The sequence below is a fragment of the Nerophis ophidion genome, linkage group LG18 (genome assembly GCF_033978795.1).
Source record: "Nerophis ophidion isolate RoL-2023_Sa linkage group LG18, RoL_Noph_v1.0, whole genome shotgun sequence".
Lineage (NCBI taxonomy): Eukaryota > Metazoa > Chordata > Actinopteri > Syngnathiformes > Syngnathidae > Nerophis > Nerophis ophidion.
In genome coordinates, this window is record NC_084628.1 from 30,882,938 (window position 1) to 30,904,402 (window position 21,465).

At 37.0% G+C, this 21,465-nt stretch overlaps 1 protein-coding gene across 1 annotated transcript in view; it reads right to left on the minus strand.

Moving 5' to 3' along the window:
* Window positions 1-21,465, minus strand: part of LOC133537109 (progesterone receptor-like) — a 47,329-nt gene that overhangs the window by 16,868 nt on the left and 8,996 nt on the right. The window contains exons 3-4 of the mRNA XM_061877974.1: window positions 6,458-6,574; window positions 1,396-1,683 (exon numbers count right to left, since the gene is read on the minus strand). Of these exons, the coding sequence (XP_061733958.1) occupies window positions 1,396-1,683; window positions 6,458-6,574 (405 nt within the window). The remainder of the gene's footprint in view (window positions 1-1,395; window positions 1,684-6,457; window positions 6,575-21,465) is intronic.

Here is a 21,465-nt window from a genome sequence, read left to right on the forward strand (position 1 = left end):
CATTAATGCTGAATGGTCCATACAGGTTTTGGAGCAACATATGTTGTCATCCAAGCAACGTTATAATGGACGCCCCTGCTTATTTCAGCAAGACAATGCCAAACCACGTGTTACAACAGCGTGGCTTCTTAGTAAAAGAGTGCGGCTACTTTCCTGGCCCACCTGTCTCCCATCAAAAATGTGTGGCGCATTATGAAGCGTAAAATACGACAGCGGAGACCCCAGACTGTTGAACAACTGAAGCTCTACACAAAACAATAATGGGAAAGAATTCCACTTTCAAAGCTTCAACAATTAGTTTCCTCAGTTCCCAAACGTTTATTGAGTGTTGTTAAAAGAAAAGGTGATGTAACACAGTGGTGAACATGCCCTTTCCCAACTACTTTGGCACGTGTTGCAGACATGAAATTCTAAGTTAATTATTATTTGCAAAAAAGATCAAGTTTATCAGTTTGAACATCAAATATCTTGTCTTTGTAGTGCATTCAATTGAATATGGGTTGAAAAGGATTTGCAAATCATTGTATTTCGTTTATATTTACATCTAACACAATTTTCCAACTCATATGGAAACGGGGTTTGTATATATGTTTGTATACAGTTATAAATGTATATATGTATGTGTATATATATATATATATATATATGTGTGTGTGTGTATGTATTTATACATATATACATACATATACATGTATATATACATACATACACACATATGTACACACATATATAAATGCACTATGTATGTATATATATATGTGTGTATGCATGTATGTATATATATATATATATAAAGATAAACATACATATAGTACATACATACATATATACAGTATACATACACATATGTATAAGTTATATATGTATATGTGCATATATATGTATATAAATAATGTGTGTGTATACACAGTATGTGGTTTTTTTTTAAACAAACCCTGAAATATTTCAATAACACTTTGCGGTGAATGAAAAAAGAGTCGACTGGTCAGAAATCTGAATTTGGGTCCTCGGCAGAATAGTTTTCATTATTTATGTAAAATACTTTTTAATATTTTTTGAATCCAACTACAATTCAACTTGTTGCAAAATACCACACTTTACATCATTAAAAGACACATATGACATCTTTTAAAAGAGTTATTTGCATACATCCTGCTAGCAGCATGTCACTGAGGACAACCAGTGACGGAGCAGGAAGGGACTAGGAAGATGTTTGTTATTGAGACTAACACCTGCAACAGGTGACCTCCCACCATGGTCACATGATTCAAAGGACCGCCTCCAGTCACATTCATGAAAGTGAGGATGTGAACAACTTTTAAGCCCACAGTAACACTGATGTGTCTCCATACACAGTGTGGAGCCGCTCCATTGCAGCAAAGACAGGATATTTACCTGGCAGTGACTTGGACCACTTGACGATCCACAGCAGCTGCTTCTCACACAGGCGGTTGAGGCTGTTGAGCAGCAGGTGAGGACCTTCAGCCTGCAGGCTGTCATAGCCCGAGTAGACCATCTCTGGCTCGATGTTCTCCAGGATCCCCACCATCTGGTGCGAGTACTGCACGTCATGCACGCATGCCACGGGCGGCAGGCCGGGGGGGTCGCCCAGGTGGGACTGGAACACCATGGACGGACTCAGACCCAAGGCCTTGTAGGCCCCGAAGCGCTTCAGCTTCCTGCCTGGGAACACATCAATAGCTCTCACTCATGCAGATATCACACGCCACTCACCCTCTGCAGTTAAGTCTGCGTGCTCACACAAACTGATGATTTTCTTCAGTCAAGCATGAATATTAATTATTATTATCATGTTCATCTGTTACATTATTGTGAAATATGAACATATATAATGTTCATGTTACATTATTGTGAAATATGAACATATATAATGTTCATGTCACATTATTGTGAAGTCTGAACATAAATCATGTTCATCTGTTACATTATTGTGAAATATCAAAAAAGTGAATCAAAAATGATATTTATCTGTTACATTATTGTGATATATGAACATAAATAATTTTCATTTGTTACATTATTGTGAAATATGAACACAAATAATGTTCATCTGTTACATGATTGTGAAATATCAAGAACGTGAATCATTAATAACGTTCATCTGTTACATTATTGTGAAATATCAAGAAGGTGGATCATAAATAATATTCATCTTTTACATTATTGTGATATATGAACATAAATAATTTTCATTGGTACATTATTGTGAAATATGAACACAAATAATGTTCACCTGTTACATTATTTTTAAATATGAACATAAATATTGTTCATCTGTTACATTATTGTGAAATATCAAGAAAGTGGATATTTTTTTAAATAATGTTCATTTTCTAGCATTTCTTTGAAAATAGAACATAAATAATGTTGATATGTTACATTATTATGAAATATGAAGACAATTATGTTCATCTGTTACATTAGTGTGAAATATCAAGAACATGAATCATAAATAATGTCAATCTGTTACATTATTGTGAAATATGAACATATATAATGTTAATCTGTTACATTATTGTTCAATGTCAAGAACGTGAATCATAAATAATGTTCATATGTTACATTCTTGTGAAATATTAATACAATGTTCCTCTGTTACATTATTGTGAAATATATCTGTGGTGAGGTGGCGACTTGTCCAGGGTGTACAACCCCCCTTCCGCCTGATTGTAGCTGAGATAGGCGCCAGCGCCCCCCGCGACCCCAAAAGGGAATAAGCGGTAAAAAATGGATGGATGGATGAACATATATAACGTTAATCTCTTACATTGTTGTGAAATATGAACATAAGTATTGTACATCTGTTACATTATTATGAAATATGAACAGAAATAATGTTAATCTGTTACATTACTGTAAAATATGAACAAAAAACATTTTTTATCTGTTACAGTATTGTGAAATATGAACACAAATAATGTTCATCTGTTACATGATTTTGAAATATCAAGAAAGTGAATCATAAATAATGTTCATCTGTTACATTATTGTGAAATATGAACATAATGTTCCCCTGTTACATTATTGTGAAATATGAACGTAAATAGTGTTCATCAGTTACATTAATGTGAAATATGAACATAAGTAATGTTAATCTGTGACATTATTGTGAAATATGAACAGAAATAATTTTAATCTGTTACATTGTGAAATATGAACATAAATATTGTTCATCTGTTACGTTATTGTAAATATGAACAGAAATAATGTACATATGTTACATTATTGTGAAATATGAACAAAGTTGGTCTTAAATAATGTTAATTATCTTGCATTTTAGTGCAAGTGGAATATAAATAATGTTTAGCTGTTACATTATTGTGAAATATGAATATAACTGATGTTCATCTGTTACATTATTGTGAAATATGAACATAAATATTGTTCATATGTTACAATATTGGGAAATATCAAGAAAGTGGTTCATAAATAATGTTCATCTGTTACATTATTTTGAAATATGAACATAAATAATGTTAATCTGTTACATTATTGTGAACTATAAAAATAAATTGTCATCTGTTGCATTATTGTGAAATTTTAACATAAATAATGTTAATCTGTTACATTATTGTTCAATTTGAACATAAATAATGTTGATCTGTTACATTATTGTTCAATTTGAACATACATATTGTTCATCTGTTACAATTTTGTAAAATATCAAAAAAGTGGATCATACAAAATGTTCATCTGTGAGATTCCTGTGAAATATGAACAGGTGGATAATAAATGTTATGTTTCTTATTTCTTTGTGAAATATGAACATAAATAATGTTCATCTCTTATATTATTGTGAAATATCAAGAACGTGAATCATAAATAATGTTCATATGTTACATTCTTGTGAAATATTAATATAATGTTCATCTCTTATATTATTGTGAAATATCAAGAACGTGAATCATAAATAATGTTCATATGTTACATTCTTGTGAAATATTGATATAATGTTCATATGTTACATTATTGTGAAATATGAACATATATAATGTTAATCCGTTACATTATTGTGAAATATGAACATAAATATCGTCCATCTGTTACATTATTATGAAATATGAACATATATATTGTTCATCTGTTACATTATGGTGAAATATCAAGAACGTGAATCATAAATAATATTCATGTTACATTCTTGTGAAATATTAATATGATGTTCATCTGTTACATTAATGTGAAATATGAACATATATAATGTTAATCTGTTACATTGTTGTTAAATATGAACATAAATATTGTACATCTGTTATATTATTATGAAATATGAACATAAATATTGTTCATCTGTTACATTATGGTGAAATACCAAGAAAGTGGATTGTACTTAATGTTCATCTGTTATATTATTATGTAACAGATCAACATTATTTGTGTTCATATTTCACAAGAATTTAAGAAAATTATTTATGATACACTTGTTCATATTTCACAATAATATAACAGATGAACATTAAGTACGATCCACTTTCTTGATATTTCACAATAATGTAACAGATGAACAATATTTATGTTCATATTTCATAATAATGTAACAGATGTACAATATGTATGTTTATATTTCACAACAATGTAACAGATTGACATTATATATGTTCATATTTCACAATAATGTAACAGATGAACATTATAATAATATTTCACAACAATGTAACAGATGAACATTATTTATGATTCATATTCTTGATATTTCACAATAATGTAAGAGATGAACATTATTTATGTTCATATTTCACAAAAATCGAAGAAAATGAACATTATTTATGATACACTTGTTCATATTTCACAATAATATAACAGATGAACATTAAGTACAATCCACTTTCTTGGTATTTCACCATAATGTAACAGATGAATTATTGTGAAATATGAACATATATAATGTCAATCTGTTACATTGTTGTGAAATATAAACATACATATTGTACATCTGTTACATTATTATGAAATATGAACATAAATATTGTTCATCTGTTACATTATTGTGAAATATCAAGAAAGTGGATCGTACTTAATGTTCATCTGTTATATTATTGTGAAATATGAACAAGTGTATCATAAATAATTTTCTTAAATTCTTGTGAAATATGAACACAAATAATGTTGATCTGTTACATAATTGTGAAATATGAACATAAATAATGTTCATCTATTACATTATAGTGAAATACGAACATAAATATTGTTCATCTTTTACACTATTGTGAAATATCAAGAAAGTGGATCTTAAATAATGTTAATTTTCTTAGATTTTTGTGAAATATGAACACAATGTTCATATGGTACATTATTGCTAAATATCAAAGTGCATCATAAATAATGTTCATTTTCATACATTTTTTGTAAAATATGAACATAAATAATGTTCATCTGTTACATTATTGTGAAATATGAACAAGTGTATCATAAATAATGTTCATGTTCTTAAATTTTTGTGAAATATGAACATAAATAATGTTAATCTGTTACATAATTGTGAAATATGAACATAAATAATGTTAATCTATTACATTATAGTGAAATATGAACATAAATATTGTTCATCTGTTACACTATTGTGAAATATCAAGAAAGTGGATCTTAAATAATGTTAATTTTCTTAAATTTTTGTGAAATATGAACACAATGTTCATATGGTACATTATTGCTAAATATCAAAGTGCATCATAAATAATGTTCATTTTCATACATTTTTTGTAAAATACGAACATAAATAATGTTCATCTGTTACATTATTGTGAAATATGAACAAGTGTATCATAAATAATGTTCATGTTCTTAAATTTTTCTGAAATATGAACATAAATAATGTTCATCTGTTACATAATTGTGAAATATGAACATAAATAATGTTAATCTATTACATTATAGTGAAATATGAACAGAAATATTGTTCATCTGTTACACTATTGTGAAATATCAAGAAAGTAGATCTTAAATAATGTTCATTTTCTTACAATTTTGTGAAATAAGAACACACTGTTCATATGTTACATTATTGTGAAATATCAAAGTGCATCATAAATAACTTTAATTTTCTTTTTTTTGTAAAATACGAACATAAATAATGTTCATCTGTTACATTATAGTGAAATAAGAACATAAATAATGTTCATCTGCTACATTATTGTGAAAAATGAAGATCAATAATGTTCATCTGTTACATGATGTGTGGGGAAAACAACAAACAAGTAAGAAAAGCAAATGGCCGACTACTGTTGTGTCTCACTACAAAACGTCTCTATGATTTTCATAACTGATAAATGATGTCATAACTCTTGTCCCTTGCTGGCCAAGAGAAAGAATGCAGGTTCACTTGGATTTGTTTTGACTGTTTTATGTCCTCCAAGTCTTCACATGGGCCACATGTTTTCATTGTTTATTAATAATATATGAAGATATTGATCATATCTTTGTCATGAAGAGACGTTACCTCCCAGCATCATTCCTGCCTGGTAACACTTTCGCAGACGACACGCAGGACAATTCTTCCTGCGGATCTTGTCCACGATGCAGTCGTTACGTCCTGCACACAAGTAACTGTGATGTCCTGTGTGGACACAATATTAATATTCTTATTCATAAATGTAAACACAAAATATCAACATTCTTATTCATAAATGTCGACACAAATTATCAATTTTCTTATTCATAAATGTCGACACAAATTATCCATTTTCATATTCATAAATGTCAACGCTGCACACCAATAACTTCTTTTTTTTTTTAATAAAAATAATAATCAGAAATGTAACAACACTTAGATTACTTCAACTTATATTCATAAAGTACACACACATATATGAAATAATACACATGAAGTACACAAAACCTACAATATTTCAAATAGTATTCATACAGTATATACAACTTACATTCTTTCAACTAAGTACATAGCTTACATTATTTACACTGATAAAGTACACACAACTTAGTGTATATTATTAGTAATGATATAAAGTACACAGAACATATATAATTAGTACTGATATAAAGTACACAGAACATATATAATTAGTACTGATATAAAGTACAGGGAACATATATTATTAGTACTGATATAAAGAACACAGAACATATATTATTAGTGCTGATATAAAGTACACAGAACATGTACATATAACATATATTATTAGTACTAAACAAAAATATAAAGACAACACTTGAGTTCCTGAGTTGAAGTCAAAGACTATATACACAAATATTATTTATAAATCTGTGTTAGTGAGCATTTCTCCTTTGCCAAGATAATCCCTCCCACCTCACAGGTGTGGCACATCAAGATGATGATTAAAGGCCTACAGTACTGAAACCCACTACTACCCACCACGCAGTCTGATAGTTTACATATCAATGATGAAATATTAACATTGCAACACATGCCAATACGGCCTTTTTAGTTTACTAAATTGCAATTTTCCGGGAGTTCCTTCTTAAAAACGTTGTGTAATGATGACGTGTACACGTGACGTCACGGACTGTTAGGAAATATGAGCGCTGCACACACACACAGCTAAAAGTCGTCTGCTTTAACGGCATAATTACACAGTATTTTGGAGATCTGTGTTGCTGAATCTTTTGCAATTTGTTCAATTAATATTGGAGAAGTCAAAGTAGAAAGATGGAGTTGGGAAGCTTTAGCCTTTAGCCACACAAACACACGGTGATTCCTTGTTTAAAATTTCCGGAGGTGAGACTTTACTATGGATCAGAGCGCGTTCAAGCGAACATGGATCCCGACCGAATGTCAACCAGCAGGTTTCGGTGAGAAAATTGTGGTAAAAAGTCGCTTCTTACGGGAGATCAGCTGAGCTTGTGCTGCCCATAAAGCTGCCGTCGACTTCCCTGAGACACTGCGCGTCAACACCCGGCCGTGGACGTACACTTCCGACTATCAGGTACTGTTAAACTCACTAAAACACTAGCAACACAATAGAAAGATAAGGGATTTCCCAGAATTATCCTAGTAAATGTGTCTAAAAAGATCGGAATCCGTCCCAATGCAATCACTTTATTTTTTTTTTCTAGTCCGTCGCTATCAATATCCTCAAACACAAATCTTTCATCCTCGCTCAAATTAATGGGGAAATTGTCGTTTTCTCGATCCGAAAAGCACTTTTTGTTGGAGGCTCCCATTAAAAACAATGTGAAGATGTAAGGAGCCCCCACACGTGTGACATCATCGTCTGCCACTTCCGGTAAAGACAGGGCTTTTCTGTTAGCGACCAAAAGTTGCGAACTTTATCATAGATGTTCTCTACTAAATCCTTTCAGCAAAAATATGGCAATATCGCGAAAGGATCAAGTATGACACATAGAATGGACCTGCTATCCCCGTTTAAATAAGAACATCTCATTTCAGTAGGCCTTTAAATGATTACACAGGTGTGCCTTAGGCTGCCACAATAAAAGGTCACTCTGACAGGTGCACTTTTTTTACACAGCTTAATGCCGCATGTGTCACAAGTTCTGAGGGAGTATACAGTCGGCATGCTGACTGCAGGAACGTCCACCAGAGCTGTTACCCATGAATTGAACGTTCATTTCTTTACCATAAGGCATTTCATAGAATTTGGCGGTACATCCAACCGGCCTCACAACCGCAGACCATGTCTAACCAAACCAGGCTAGGACCTCTACATCCAGCAGGTGCACCTCCATGATCGTTTGAGACCAGCCACCCAGACAGCTGCTGCTTCAATTGGTTTGCATAAGCAAATAACTTCTGCACCAACTGTGAGAATCCGTCTCAGGGAAGTTCATCTGCATGCTCATGGTCTTCATCAGTGTTCCCACCTTTATACGGTTCCTCGTCAAAACTGACTTGAGTGATGGGATCCTGAGGCCCATTCTTGTGCCATTCACCAGAGACCATCACCTCTTGTAGTAGCACAATGCACGGCCCCATGTTGCAAGGATCTGTACATAATTCCTGGGAGCTGAAAACATCCCAGTTCTTACACGGCAGCATCCTCAGTGGACATGTAAGCCACGGAACACGGTTGGGATGATGTGGGTCGACGTATTCCACTGTGTGTTCCACTTCCAGTCAACATCCAAGAACTTGGCACAGCCACTGAAGAGGAGTGGAGCAACATCCAATAACATGGCACAGCTACTGAAGAGGAGTGGAGCAACGTCCAAAAACTTGGCACAGACATTGAAGAGTGGAGGAACATTCAAGAACTTGGCACAGTCATTGAAGAAGAGTGGCAAACATCCAGGAACTTGGCAAGGACATTGAAAAGGAGTGGAGCAACATCCAAGAACTTGGCACTGACATCGGAGAGGAGTGGATCAACAACCAAGAACTTGGCACAGTCATTGAAGAGGAGTGGAGCAACATCCAAGAACTTGGCACAGTAATTGAAGAGTGGAGCAACATTCAAGAACTTGGCACAGTAATTGAAGAGGAGTGGAGCAACATTTAAGAACTCGGCACAGACATGGAAGAAGAGTGGCGCAACATTGAATAAATTGGCACAGACATCGAAGAGGAGTGGAGCAACATCCAAAAACTTGGCACAGTCATTGAAGAGGAGTGGAGCAACATCCAAGAACTTGGCACATACATTAAAGAGGCATGGAACAACATCTAAGAACTTGGCACATACTTCAAAAAGGAGTGGAGCAAAATCTAAGAACTTGGCACGGTTATTGAAGAGGAGTGGAACAACACCCAAGAACTTGGCACAGTCATTGAAGAGGAGTGGAGCAACATCCAAGAACTTGGCACATACATTAAAGAGGAATGAAGCAACATTCTACAATCAACAACCTGAGAGTGGACTTTAATTGTGGCAGCCTAAGGCACACCTGTGCAGTCATTTAATCATCATCTTGATGTGTCACACCTGTGAAGTGGGAGGGATTATCTTGGCAAAGAAGAAATACTCACTAAAACAGATTTGTCGACAATATTTAGTCTTTTGTATGTAGAGTCAAAGTTTTACTTCTTTGACTTCCACTCAGGCACGTGGCAGCAAAAACTCAAGTGTTGTCTTTATATTTTTGTCCAGTATAACAAAGTACACACAATATAGATTATTAGTACTGATATGATAACCTGCTTAGTGGCCTTGTGGTTAGAGTGTCCGCCCTAAAATCGGTAGGTTGTGAGTTCAAACCCCGGCCGAGTCATACCAAAGACTATAAAAATGGGACCCATTACTCCCTGCTTGGCACTCAGCATTAAGGGTTGGAATTGGGGGTTAAATCACCAAAAATTGATTGCCGGGCACAGCCACCACTGCTGCCCACTGCTCCCCTCACCTCCAAGCGTGAACAAGGGGAAATGCAGAGGACTAATTTCACCACAATTAGTGTGTTTTGACTATCATTGGTACTTTAACTTTAACTCAACTAAATAATAAAGTACACACAGCATAGATTATTAGTACTGATATAATAAATACACACTATGTGTACTGATATAATAAAGTACACACAATATATAGTATTACTACTTATATAATAAATACACAATGTTCGTACTGATATAATAAAGTACACACAACATAGATTATTACTACTGATATAATAAATACACAGTATAGGTGCTGATATAATAAAGTCCACACATTATAGATTATTAGTACTGCTATAATAAATACACAATGTGTGTACTGATATAATAGAGTACACACAATATAGATTATTAGTACTGCTATAATAAATACACAATGTGTGTACTGATATAATAAAGTACACAGAGCTTATATTATTAGTACTGATATAATAAAGTACACACAATATAGATTTTTAGTACTGATATAATAAATACACAATGTTTGTACTGATATAATAAAGTACACACAATAAATATTATTAGTACTGATATAATAAATATGCAATGTTTGTATTGATATAATAAAGTACACACAACATAGATTTTAGTATTGATATAATTACAATGTGTGTACTGGTATAATAAAGTACATGCAACTTATAAATACTAATAAAATCAAGTAAACACAACATATATTATAAGTTCTTATAAAAGAAATACAGAATGTTTGTAGATATAATAAAATAAACAGAACATAGATTATTAGTACGAATATAATAAATACACAATATGTTTACAGAAGAAGAAGAAAAAGAAGAAGGAGAAAGAGGAGGAGGAAAAGGAGAAGAAGGAAAAGGATAACAAGGAGTGGGAAAATGAGAAGAAGGATGAGAAGGAGAAGGAGGAAAAGGAAATGGAGAAGAATAAGGAGAATAAGAAGGAGAAAGATAAGAAGGATGATAAGAAGGAGAAGAAGAAGGAAAAAAGAAGGAGGAGGAGGAGGAGGAGGACAAGAAGGACAAGAATGAGAAGAAGAAGAAGAAGAAGAAAAAGAAAAAGTAAAAGAAGAAGAAAAAGAAAAAGGAGAAGAAAGAGAAGGAGAAGAAGAAGAAGAAGAAGAAGAAGGAGAAAGTGAAGGTGAAAGAGAAGGAGAAAGAAGAAGAAGACAGAACATGAGAAGGAGAAGAAAAAGAGAAGGAGAGTGAGAAGGAGAAGAAGGAGAAAGATGAGAAGGATAAAAAAAGAGGGGAAGGAGAATGAGAAAAAAGTAAAATGAAAAGGAGAAAGAGGAGAAAAAGAAGGAGAAGGAAAAGGAGAAGGAGATGAAGGACAAAAAGAAGGAGGAGGAGAAGAAGGAGAGGAAAGAGAGAAGAAGAAGAAGAAGGAGAAGAAGAAGAAGAAGAAGTAAACATGTGGGAGTTTGAAGGTTTCCTTGTTGACTTGAAGAAAAGAAGATAAAATAGTGTGAGGACATGATGACATTAATTGATACACAAATACTACTACTACTACTAATAGTACTGGTAATATTACTAGTACTACTATTACTATTACTACTACTACTACTACTACTACTACTACTACTACTACAAATATTACTACTACTTGGGGTTGCATGGTGTAGTGAGTAGAGCAGCCAGAAACCTGAGAGTTGCAGGTTCGCTCCCAGCCTCTTGACATTCAAATCGCTGCCGTTGTGTCCTTGGGTAGGACACTTCACCCTCGCCCTCAGTGCCGCTCACACTGGTGAATGAATGAATGATGAATGATAGGTTGTGGTCTGAGGGGTCGTAAGCGCAAACTGGCAGCCACGCTCCTGTCAGTCTACCCCAGGGCAGCAGTGGCTACAAAAAGGAGCTTACCACCACTACTACCACCACCACCATCACCACCACCATCACCACCACTACCACCACCACCACCACCACCACCTCCATCACCATCAATGAACGATGGCTTCTCACTTCTCTGTTAAGCACTTTAAATGTCTAGAAAAGCGCTATATAAATCGAATCCATTGTGATAAATATCATAATCCATCCATCCATTTACTACCGCTTATTCCCTTTTCGGGTCACGGGGGGCGCTGGCGCCTATCTCAGCTACAATCGGGCGGAAGGCGGTGTACACCCTGGACAAGTCGCCACCTCATCGCAAATTATTATTACTACTACTACTACTAATATTAATAATAATAATAATAATAACAATAATAATATTACTACTACTACTACTACCACTACTGCTTATATTACTACTACTACTACCACTACTACACTTTACACTACTATTAGATCAGATAAAATAGTGTGAGGACATGATGACATTAAATAATACTGACTCTCAATATCACCATTCACACACATACTACTACTACTACTACTACTAATAATAATAATAATAATAATAATAATACAACTACTATTACTACTACTACTACACTTTACACTAATACTACAAAACTTTACACTATACTAACATTACACTTAACAATACTACATGTTACAATGCTACAATTTACTATACAACCATAGCACTTTGCAATACTACTAGTACTACTATAACTACTACTACTATACCTTACATTACTACACTTTACAATGCTACTACTACTACCCCACAACACTTTACATTACCGCACTTTACAATTTTACACCTACACATTACATCATTATGCTTTACATTACTTCTACTATTACTATTAATACTACCACACTTCACATTACTACAATTTACTAGACCATTACAACACAAGACATTATTACACATTACAATACTACTACTATTACAACTACTACTACTACCACCACTACTACACGTTACATCACTAAACTTTACAATACTACAATTTACTTCACAACCACAACACTTTACATTACTACACTTTACAATACTACAATGTACTATACCACTATAAAACAATACATTATTACACTTTACAATATTTACTTTACTACACTTTACAATACTACAATGTACTATGCCACTATAAAACAATACATTATTACACTTTACAATACTACTACTACTACTACTATTACTACTACCACCACTACTACTACTACTACACGTTACATCACTACACTTTACAATACTACAATTTACTTTTCAACCACAAAACTTTACATTACTACACTTTTCAATACTAGAATTTACTATACAACCACAACACTTTACATTACTACACTTTACAATACTACAATGTACTATACCACTATAACACAAGGCATTATTCCACTTTACAATACTACTACTACTACTATTACTACTACCACCACTACTACACGTTACATCACTACACTTTACAATACTACAATTTACTTTACAACCACAACACTTTACATTACTACATGTTTCAATACTAGAATTTACTAAACAACTACAACACTTTACATTACTACACTTTACAATACTACAATGTACTATACCACTATAACACAGGAGATTATTACACTTTACAATACTACTACTATTACTTCTACCACCACTACTACTACTACACGTTACATCACTACACTTTACAATACTACAATTTACTTTCCAACTACAACACTTTACATTACTACACTTTTCAATACTACAATTTACTGTACAACCACAACACTTTACATCACTACACTTTACAATACTACAATGTACTATACCACCATAACTCAAGACATTATTACACTTTACAACACTACTACTACTACTACTACTACTACTACTACCACTACTATTACTACTACCACCACTACTACTACTACACGTTACATCACTACACTTTACAATACAACAATTTACTTTACAACCACAACACTTTACATTACTACACTTTTCAATACTGCAATTTACTATACAACCACAACACTTTACATTACTACACTTTACAATACTACAATGTACTATACCACTATAACAAAAGACATTATTACACTTTACAATACTACTACTACTACTATTACTACTACCACCACCACTACTACAACTACTACACGTTACATCACTACACCTTACAATACTACAATTTACTTTACAACCACAACACTTTACATTACTACACTTTTCAATACTACAATTTACTACACAACCACAACACTTTACATTACTACACTTTACAATACTACAATACAACTATAACACAAGTCATTATTACACTTTACAATACTACTACTACTACTACTACTACTACTATTGCCACCACTACTACTACTACACGTTTCATCACACTTTACAATACTACAATTTACTATATGACCACAACACATTTCGTTACTAGACTTTACAATACTACTACTATTACACTTTACATTAGAACACTTTACAATACTACATTAACTATACTACCACAACAATTTACAATACTACACTTTGCAATATTACTACTACTAAACTTAACATTTATGCACTATACAATATTACAAATTACTATACTACACTTTGTGTGTGTGTGTGTGTGTGTGTGTGTGTGTGTGTGTGTGTGTGTGTGTGTGTGTGTGTGTGTGTGTGTGTGTGTGTGTGTGTGTGTGTTTACTACCAAGACATCATGCTGGAGCAGAAGACGAGTTTCTTAACATGGAGATATTCTCACTACTTTTCTTTTGTCGAGCACAAAGAAAAGAATGTTTTAATTAAATGTAAGTTGTGTCTTGGATGAAAGATCATATCTGCCGCCCAAAACAGCAATTCAAATCTGCTGAAACAGCTACAAAAGCACCATGCTTCGACAAAGATGGTAAAGAGAGACACAGACACTTAACAATACTTCACCTCCACCTCCACCTAAGGATTTGAACGGAGAGACTGCGAGCCAGGACAACATTGATAGAGCCATTGCAGCGTATGTGCTAGAAGACATGCAGGCTATTTCTACAGGGGAGTCACCCAGTTTCAGGCAGCTAATTAGCATGATACCGGCGTCAAACAGCTAATGGCACGAAAACATTTTCCAAGTACCTGGACACAGTGGACAGTGAGTACATAAGCATGGAAAGCGAGCTAAAGAAAACTCTCCAAACTCTGCATCTGCTCATCATTCATCACTGAAGGTACACACACTCGGTCAATGGTCTTATATACTCTATTATTCTACACTTCTAGAGTGTTTGATTATCACATCCCTCTAAATCAGGGGTCACCAACCTTTTGAAAGCAAGAGCTACTTCTTGGGTACTGATTAATGCAAAGGGCTACCAGTTTGATACACACTTAAATAAATTGCCAGAAATACCCAATTTGCTCAATTTACCTTTAATAAATAAATCTCTATATATAAAATAATGGGTATTTCTGTCTGTCATTCCGTCGTACATTTTTTTTCCTTTTACGGAAGGTTTTTTGTACAGAATAAATGATGAAAAAAACACTTACTAGAACGGTTTAAAAGAGGAGAAAACACGAAAAAAATGAAAATTAAATTTTAAAACATAGTTTATCTTCAATTTCGACTCGTTTGAATTCAAAATTCGACCAAAAAAAGGAGAAAAACTGGCTAATTGGAATCTTTTTGAAAAAAAATTAAAAATAATTTATGGAACATCATTAATAATTTTTCCTGATTAAGATTCATTTTAGAATTTTGATGACATGTTTTAAATAGGTTAAAATCCAATCTGCACTTTGTTAGAATATATGACAAATTGGACCAAGCTACATTTCTAACAAAGACAAATCATTATTTCTTCTAGATTTTCCAGAACAAAAATTTTTGAAGAAATTCAAAAGACTTTGAAATAAGATTTAAATTTGATTCTACAGGTTTTCTAGATGTGCCGCAATATTTTGGGGGAATTTTAATCATAATAAGTTTGAAGAAATATTTCACAAATATTCTTTGTCGAAAAAACAGAAGCTAAAATGAAGAATTAAATTAAAATGTATTTATTATTCTTTACAATAAAAAAAATAAATTTACTTGAACATTGATTTAAATTGTCAGGAAAAAAGAGGAAGGATTTTCAAAAGTAAAAAGTTATATGTGTTTAAAAATCCCCAAATCATTTTTAAGTTTGTGTTTTTTCTCTAAAATTGTCTTTCTGAAAGTTATAAGAAGCAAAGTAAAAAAAAAAAATGAATTTATTTAAACAAGTGAAGACCAAGTCTTTCAAATATTTTCTTGTATTTTCAAATTCTATTTGAGTTTTGTCTCTCTTAGAATTAAAAATGTCGAGCAAAGCGAGACCAGCTTGCTAGTAAATAAATCAAATTTAAAAAACAGAGGCAGCTCACTGGTAAGTGCTGCTATTTGAGTTATGTTTAGAACAGGCCAGCGGGCGACTCATCTGGTCCTTACGGGCTACCTGGTGCCCGCGAGCACCGCGTTGGTGAGCCCTGGTATAGACAATAAAGCTCACAAACATAAAGAGGGATTCCAGTGGGCCAGGACAATCTTCCCTTTTCTGTAAACTAAAACTGGGGAAATGCGTAGAGTGTTCTGGGCTTCAGTACAGTGTTGATCTCCTGAAGACATGATTTTATTTCACAATTCCTTGAGTGAAAAAAAAACGCATTAAGAGGCGTGTGTATAACGGTATGTGTGCTGTATATAGTGACATGCCATATAATCATGTCATGTGTGCCTTCTTTGGGTGAAGCCAGGAATACAGTGATGTTGTGACATGTTGTTATCATGCGGTTTGTTACAAATGTATGTTATGTTGCAGCTATTTAAAATAGTTTTGTCAATTTGTTCTGGCCGCAATAAATTGGCCCTTTGAAACATATCTTTGTCTTTGCGTGTTGTATGTAGACGACATGGCTTAGCAGAGTTCAGTGGCGCAAATGCATGTCAAGTTGATCAACAGATTGCATTATTCTCCACTGCAATAACCGTACTGAAATAAAGGCTAAAAGGGCATTTATAGGAGCCTTAAAAAAGTTTTTGAAAATAGAAGTAACTAAATGGTAGTTACTTTTCACAGTAACACATTACTTTTTGGTGTAAGTGACCGAGAAATAAAGTAACTTGGTGTCACAGTCAGTCTGTCTGTTTTTCTCTGTGTGTCTTTGGGAGAGTGGGTGTGTTTTGGGCGTAGGCTTGGCTCCAGCTCTCAGCCTGACACAGCTGATCCCAGCACCCTAATCACTCACCTGCCTGCCATCAACTCATCACCTGCAGCCTACAAATGTTTGGACTCCACTCGGCGCGATTGCCAGATCGTTTCACCTTGCTACATGTGTTCCCTACTTGCCGTGTGTGCCTGCCTCAGAGGCCTGCTAGCCTCGGCCTGCTAGCCACAGCCTGCTAACCTCAGCCTGCTCTCCTGGACTGCAAAGCCTAGGACTACAAGCTGCCTCCTTTTCCCTCAGGTTTTATTAATAATAACCCTTGAACACTATTTCAGCTTGTCTTTACTGCATTTGGGTCCACCCATTTTACCCCCCCGTGACAGAACGATCTGGCCTTTACAATGGACCCAGCAGATTTTGACCGTGTGAGGGAGGCCCTTGCCAATCAAGGACAGCGTTTGGGAAACCATGACCAACTATTACAAAAACTTATTGACCAGATGTCACGCGTTTCCACCCAGCTCACAACTCTCATCAATCAACAAGCTCAACCACAACCCGAACCACCTGCACCACCCGCACCACCTGCACCCCATGCTGTCCCTGCTGCAGAGCCACACATCCCCCCGCCTGATAAATACTCTGGCAATCCTAGCACCTGTCGTGAATTTTTAACTCAGATCCAGCTTGCTTTTGAAGCTCAGCCCTCTCGTTTTGGCCGTGAGGCAGCCAAAATTGCTTATACAGCCAACCTGCTACAGGGGCCCCCTTTGAGTTATTTTAATGCCCTTCGTGAGCAAGGATCCCCTGTAGTCCAGTCCTTTGCTGCACTATCTGCAGAACTGAAGCGGGTCTACGACCACCCCATACGAGGGCAGCAAGCCGGTCAGCAGTTGTTGCGACTTTGTCAAGGGAAACGCTCCGTAAGAGAATTTGCCTGTGAATTCCGGTCCCTAGCTGTGGAGTCTGGCTGGAATGACCAGGCCCTTCTCACTGCTTTCCAGAATGGGCTTAGTCGGGTCATTGGAAGGGAGATTGCTCTGAGGAATGAGCAGTTGTCCCTAGACGAAGCTATTACAGCAGCTATCAACATCTCAGACCAGATGGCCCAGTGGCAAGCTGACCCCGTTTCTTGCAGGTCATTGGAACCCTCCAGCTTTAGACCCGGGTCGGCCGAGCCCAATTTGCCAATGTGCAAAGCCTTAACCTCCAGTTCCCCTGTTGAGGAGCCCATGCAGGTGGGCCGGGCTCACCTTACACCTGAAGAGCGCCTTCGCAGAAGGAGGGCAGGGGTGTGTCTCTATTGTGGTCAACCTGGCCATTTCCTTGCCACCTGTTCTTTGCGGCCAAAAGAGTAGGCTCACCATTAACAGTGGGGGTTCTGGTGAGCCAAGCTGTCCTCTCCCTTAAGTCCCTATGCCGTATGCAGTTTTCTGCTAGTCTCCGTTGGCAATCTCAGTCCATGTCTCTCCTTGCTCTGGTGGACTCGGGGGCGGATGAGAACTTTTTGGACGCCGACGTTGCTTCCCAAATGGGCATTACCATCGAACCACTTCCCTCACCCTTACAAGCCAATTCCCTGACTGGTCGACTCCTTGCCCGTGTCACTCACCGATCCGAACCTGTGCACCTCCTTGTCTCTGGTAATCATCTTGAACAAATCCAATTCCACATAATCTCTTCTCCTCATGCTCCTGTAGTCCTTGGTCAGCCCTGGTTAAGACTTCACAATCCTCACATTGACTGGTTTGCAGCCAAAGTGGTGAGCTGGAGCTCCTACTGTCTTTCCACCTGCCTGCGGTCTGCCCGCTCCCCTGCTGAGGACACAGTCTCCCCGGTTGTTGCAGAGCCCCCAGACCTGTCCAAGGTTCCCTCTGTCTACCATGACTTAGAAGAGGCCTTCAGCAAGCAACATGCACTGTCCCTCCCTCCGCACCGCCCTTATGACTGTGCCATTGACCTGCTTTCAGGAGCTCCCCTGCCTTCCAGTCGGTTATACAATCTGTCACGCCCTGAGAGAGAGGCGATGGAAAAATACATCCATGACTCATTGGCTGCAGGCATTATTCGACCCTCATCTTCCCCACTCGGTGCAGGTTTTTTTTTTGTGGGTAAAAAAGATGGCACTCTACGTCCCTGTATAGATTTTCGAGGGTTGAATAATATCACCATTCATAACAAATACCCACTGCCTTTACTGGCATCTGCCTTTGAACCCCTCCAAGGAGCAACTGTGTTTTCCAAGTTAGACCTTCGCAATGCCTACCATTTGATTCGAATCCGAGCTGGTGATGAATGGAAAACAGCCTTTAGGACTCCCCTTGGCCATTTTGAATACTTGGTTATGCCTTTTGGCCTGACTAATGCCCCAGCAGTTTTTCAAGCTCTGGTGAACGATGTCCTCCGAGACTTGATTAACCGCTCCGTTTTTGTGTATCTGGATGGTATCCTGATTTTCTCCCGCAACCCGGAGGAACATGTGGTTCACGTCAGACAAGTGCTCCAGCGCCTTCTTGAGAATAAGCTCTACATTAAAGCTGAAAAATGTGAGTTCCATGTTCAGTCCACAAGGTTTCTCGGTTTCATCATTGAGAGTGGTCAGGTGAAGGCAGACCCCGAAAAGGTGCGAGGTGTGGTGGACTGGCCACAACCAACCTCAGTTAAACGTCTCCAGGGCTTTCTGGGCTTTGCAAACTTTTACCGCCGGTTCATCCGGAACTACAGTCAAGTGGTCGCACCCCTCACAAGACTCACATCTCCATCTATCCCGTTCACTTGCACGGCAGAGGCTGACGCGGCTTTCAAGGAGCTTAAGAGACGTTTTACCACAGCCCCTGTCCTGATTCATCCTGACGCCTCACGCCAGTTCATCCTGGAAGTTGATGCCTCAGAGTCTGGAGTGGGGGCTGTACTATCCCAGCGTTCTGCCAAGGACCAGAAGCTCCATCCATGTGCGTTCTTCTCATATCGGCTACAACCTGCTGAGCGCAATTATGATGTAGGTAATAGGGAACTGCTGGCAGTCAAACTCGCTCTGGAAGAATGGAGGCACTGGCTTGAGGGAGCAGAACACCCCTTCATCATCTGGACAGACCATAAAAACCTGACCTACATTCAGTCTGCAAAGCGCCTCAATTCCCGTCAGGCCCGGTGGGCTTTGTTTTTTGGTCGATTCCGCTTCACACTGACCTACCGTCCAGGATCCCGCAACATCAAACCGGATGCCCTGTCACGTCAATTCACTTCGGTGGGTCCCACCAGTCCTGAGCCTATTCTTCCGGCCTCATGTGTGGTGGCCACAGTGACTTGGGAGATAGAGTCGGTGGTCCGAAGGGCTCAGCAAGACCAACCAGACCCGGGTAATGGTCCTGATAACCGCCTTTTTGGGCCTGATGCTGTACGTTCACAGGTTCTTCTGTGGGCACACGCTTCCCTATTTGCCTGCCACCCAGGAGTTGGCCGCACCATGACTCTCCTCAAGCGACACTTTTGGTGGCCTACCATGGATGCTGATACCCATGCTTTTGTGTCTGCCTGTACTGTGTGTGCCCGTGGAAAATCCTCCAATCGACCACCTGCCGGCCTACTCCATCCCTTGCCAGTCCCAAGCCGCCCCTGGTCTCATATTTCACTGGATTTTGTCACTGGCCTCCCGCCTTCTCAGGGAAATTCGGTTATCCTCACTATAGTGGACATATTTTCCAAATCAGTGCATTTTGTGGCTCTACCCAAACTCCCCACATCCCTGGAAACAGCCAACCTCATGGTCCAGCATGTGTTCCGTCTTCATGGTATTCCTTCAGATGTGGTCTCTGATGGAGGGCCTCAGTTTACTTCAGAGGTTTGGAAGGCTTTCTGTCGGGCTATTGGAGCCACTGTGAGTCTGACTTCGGGTTATCACCCTCAGTCTAATGGGCAAACCGAACGGGCAAATCAAGACCTAGAAGCGGCCCTCCGATGTGTCGTTGCTAAGAACCCCTCCTCTTGGAGCACCCACCTGGTATGGGTTGAGTATGCCCACAACTCATTACCCTGTGCAGCTACTGGAGTGTCACCATTTGAGGTATCCTTGGGATACCTACCTCCGTTGTTTCCTGCTGAGGAAGATGACATCTCCGTACCTTCAGTACAGGCTCATATGCGGCGTTGCCGCAAGGTGTGGAAAG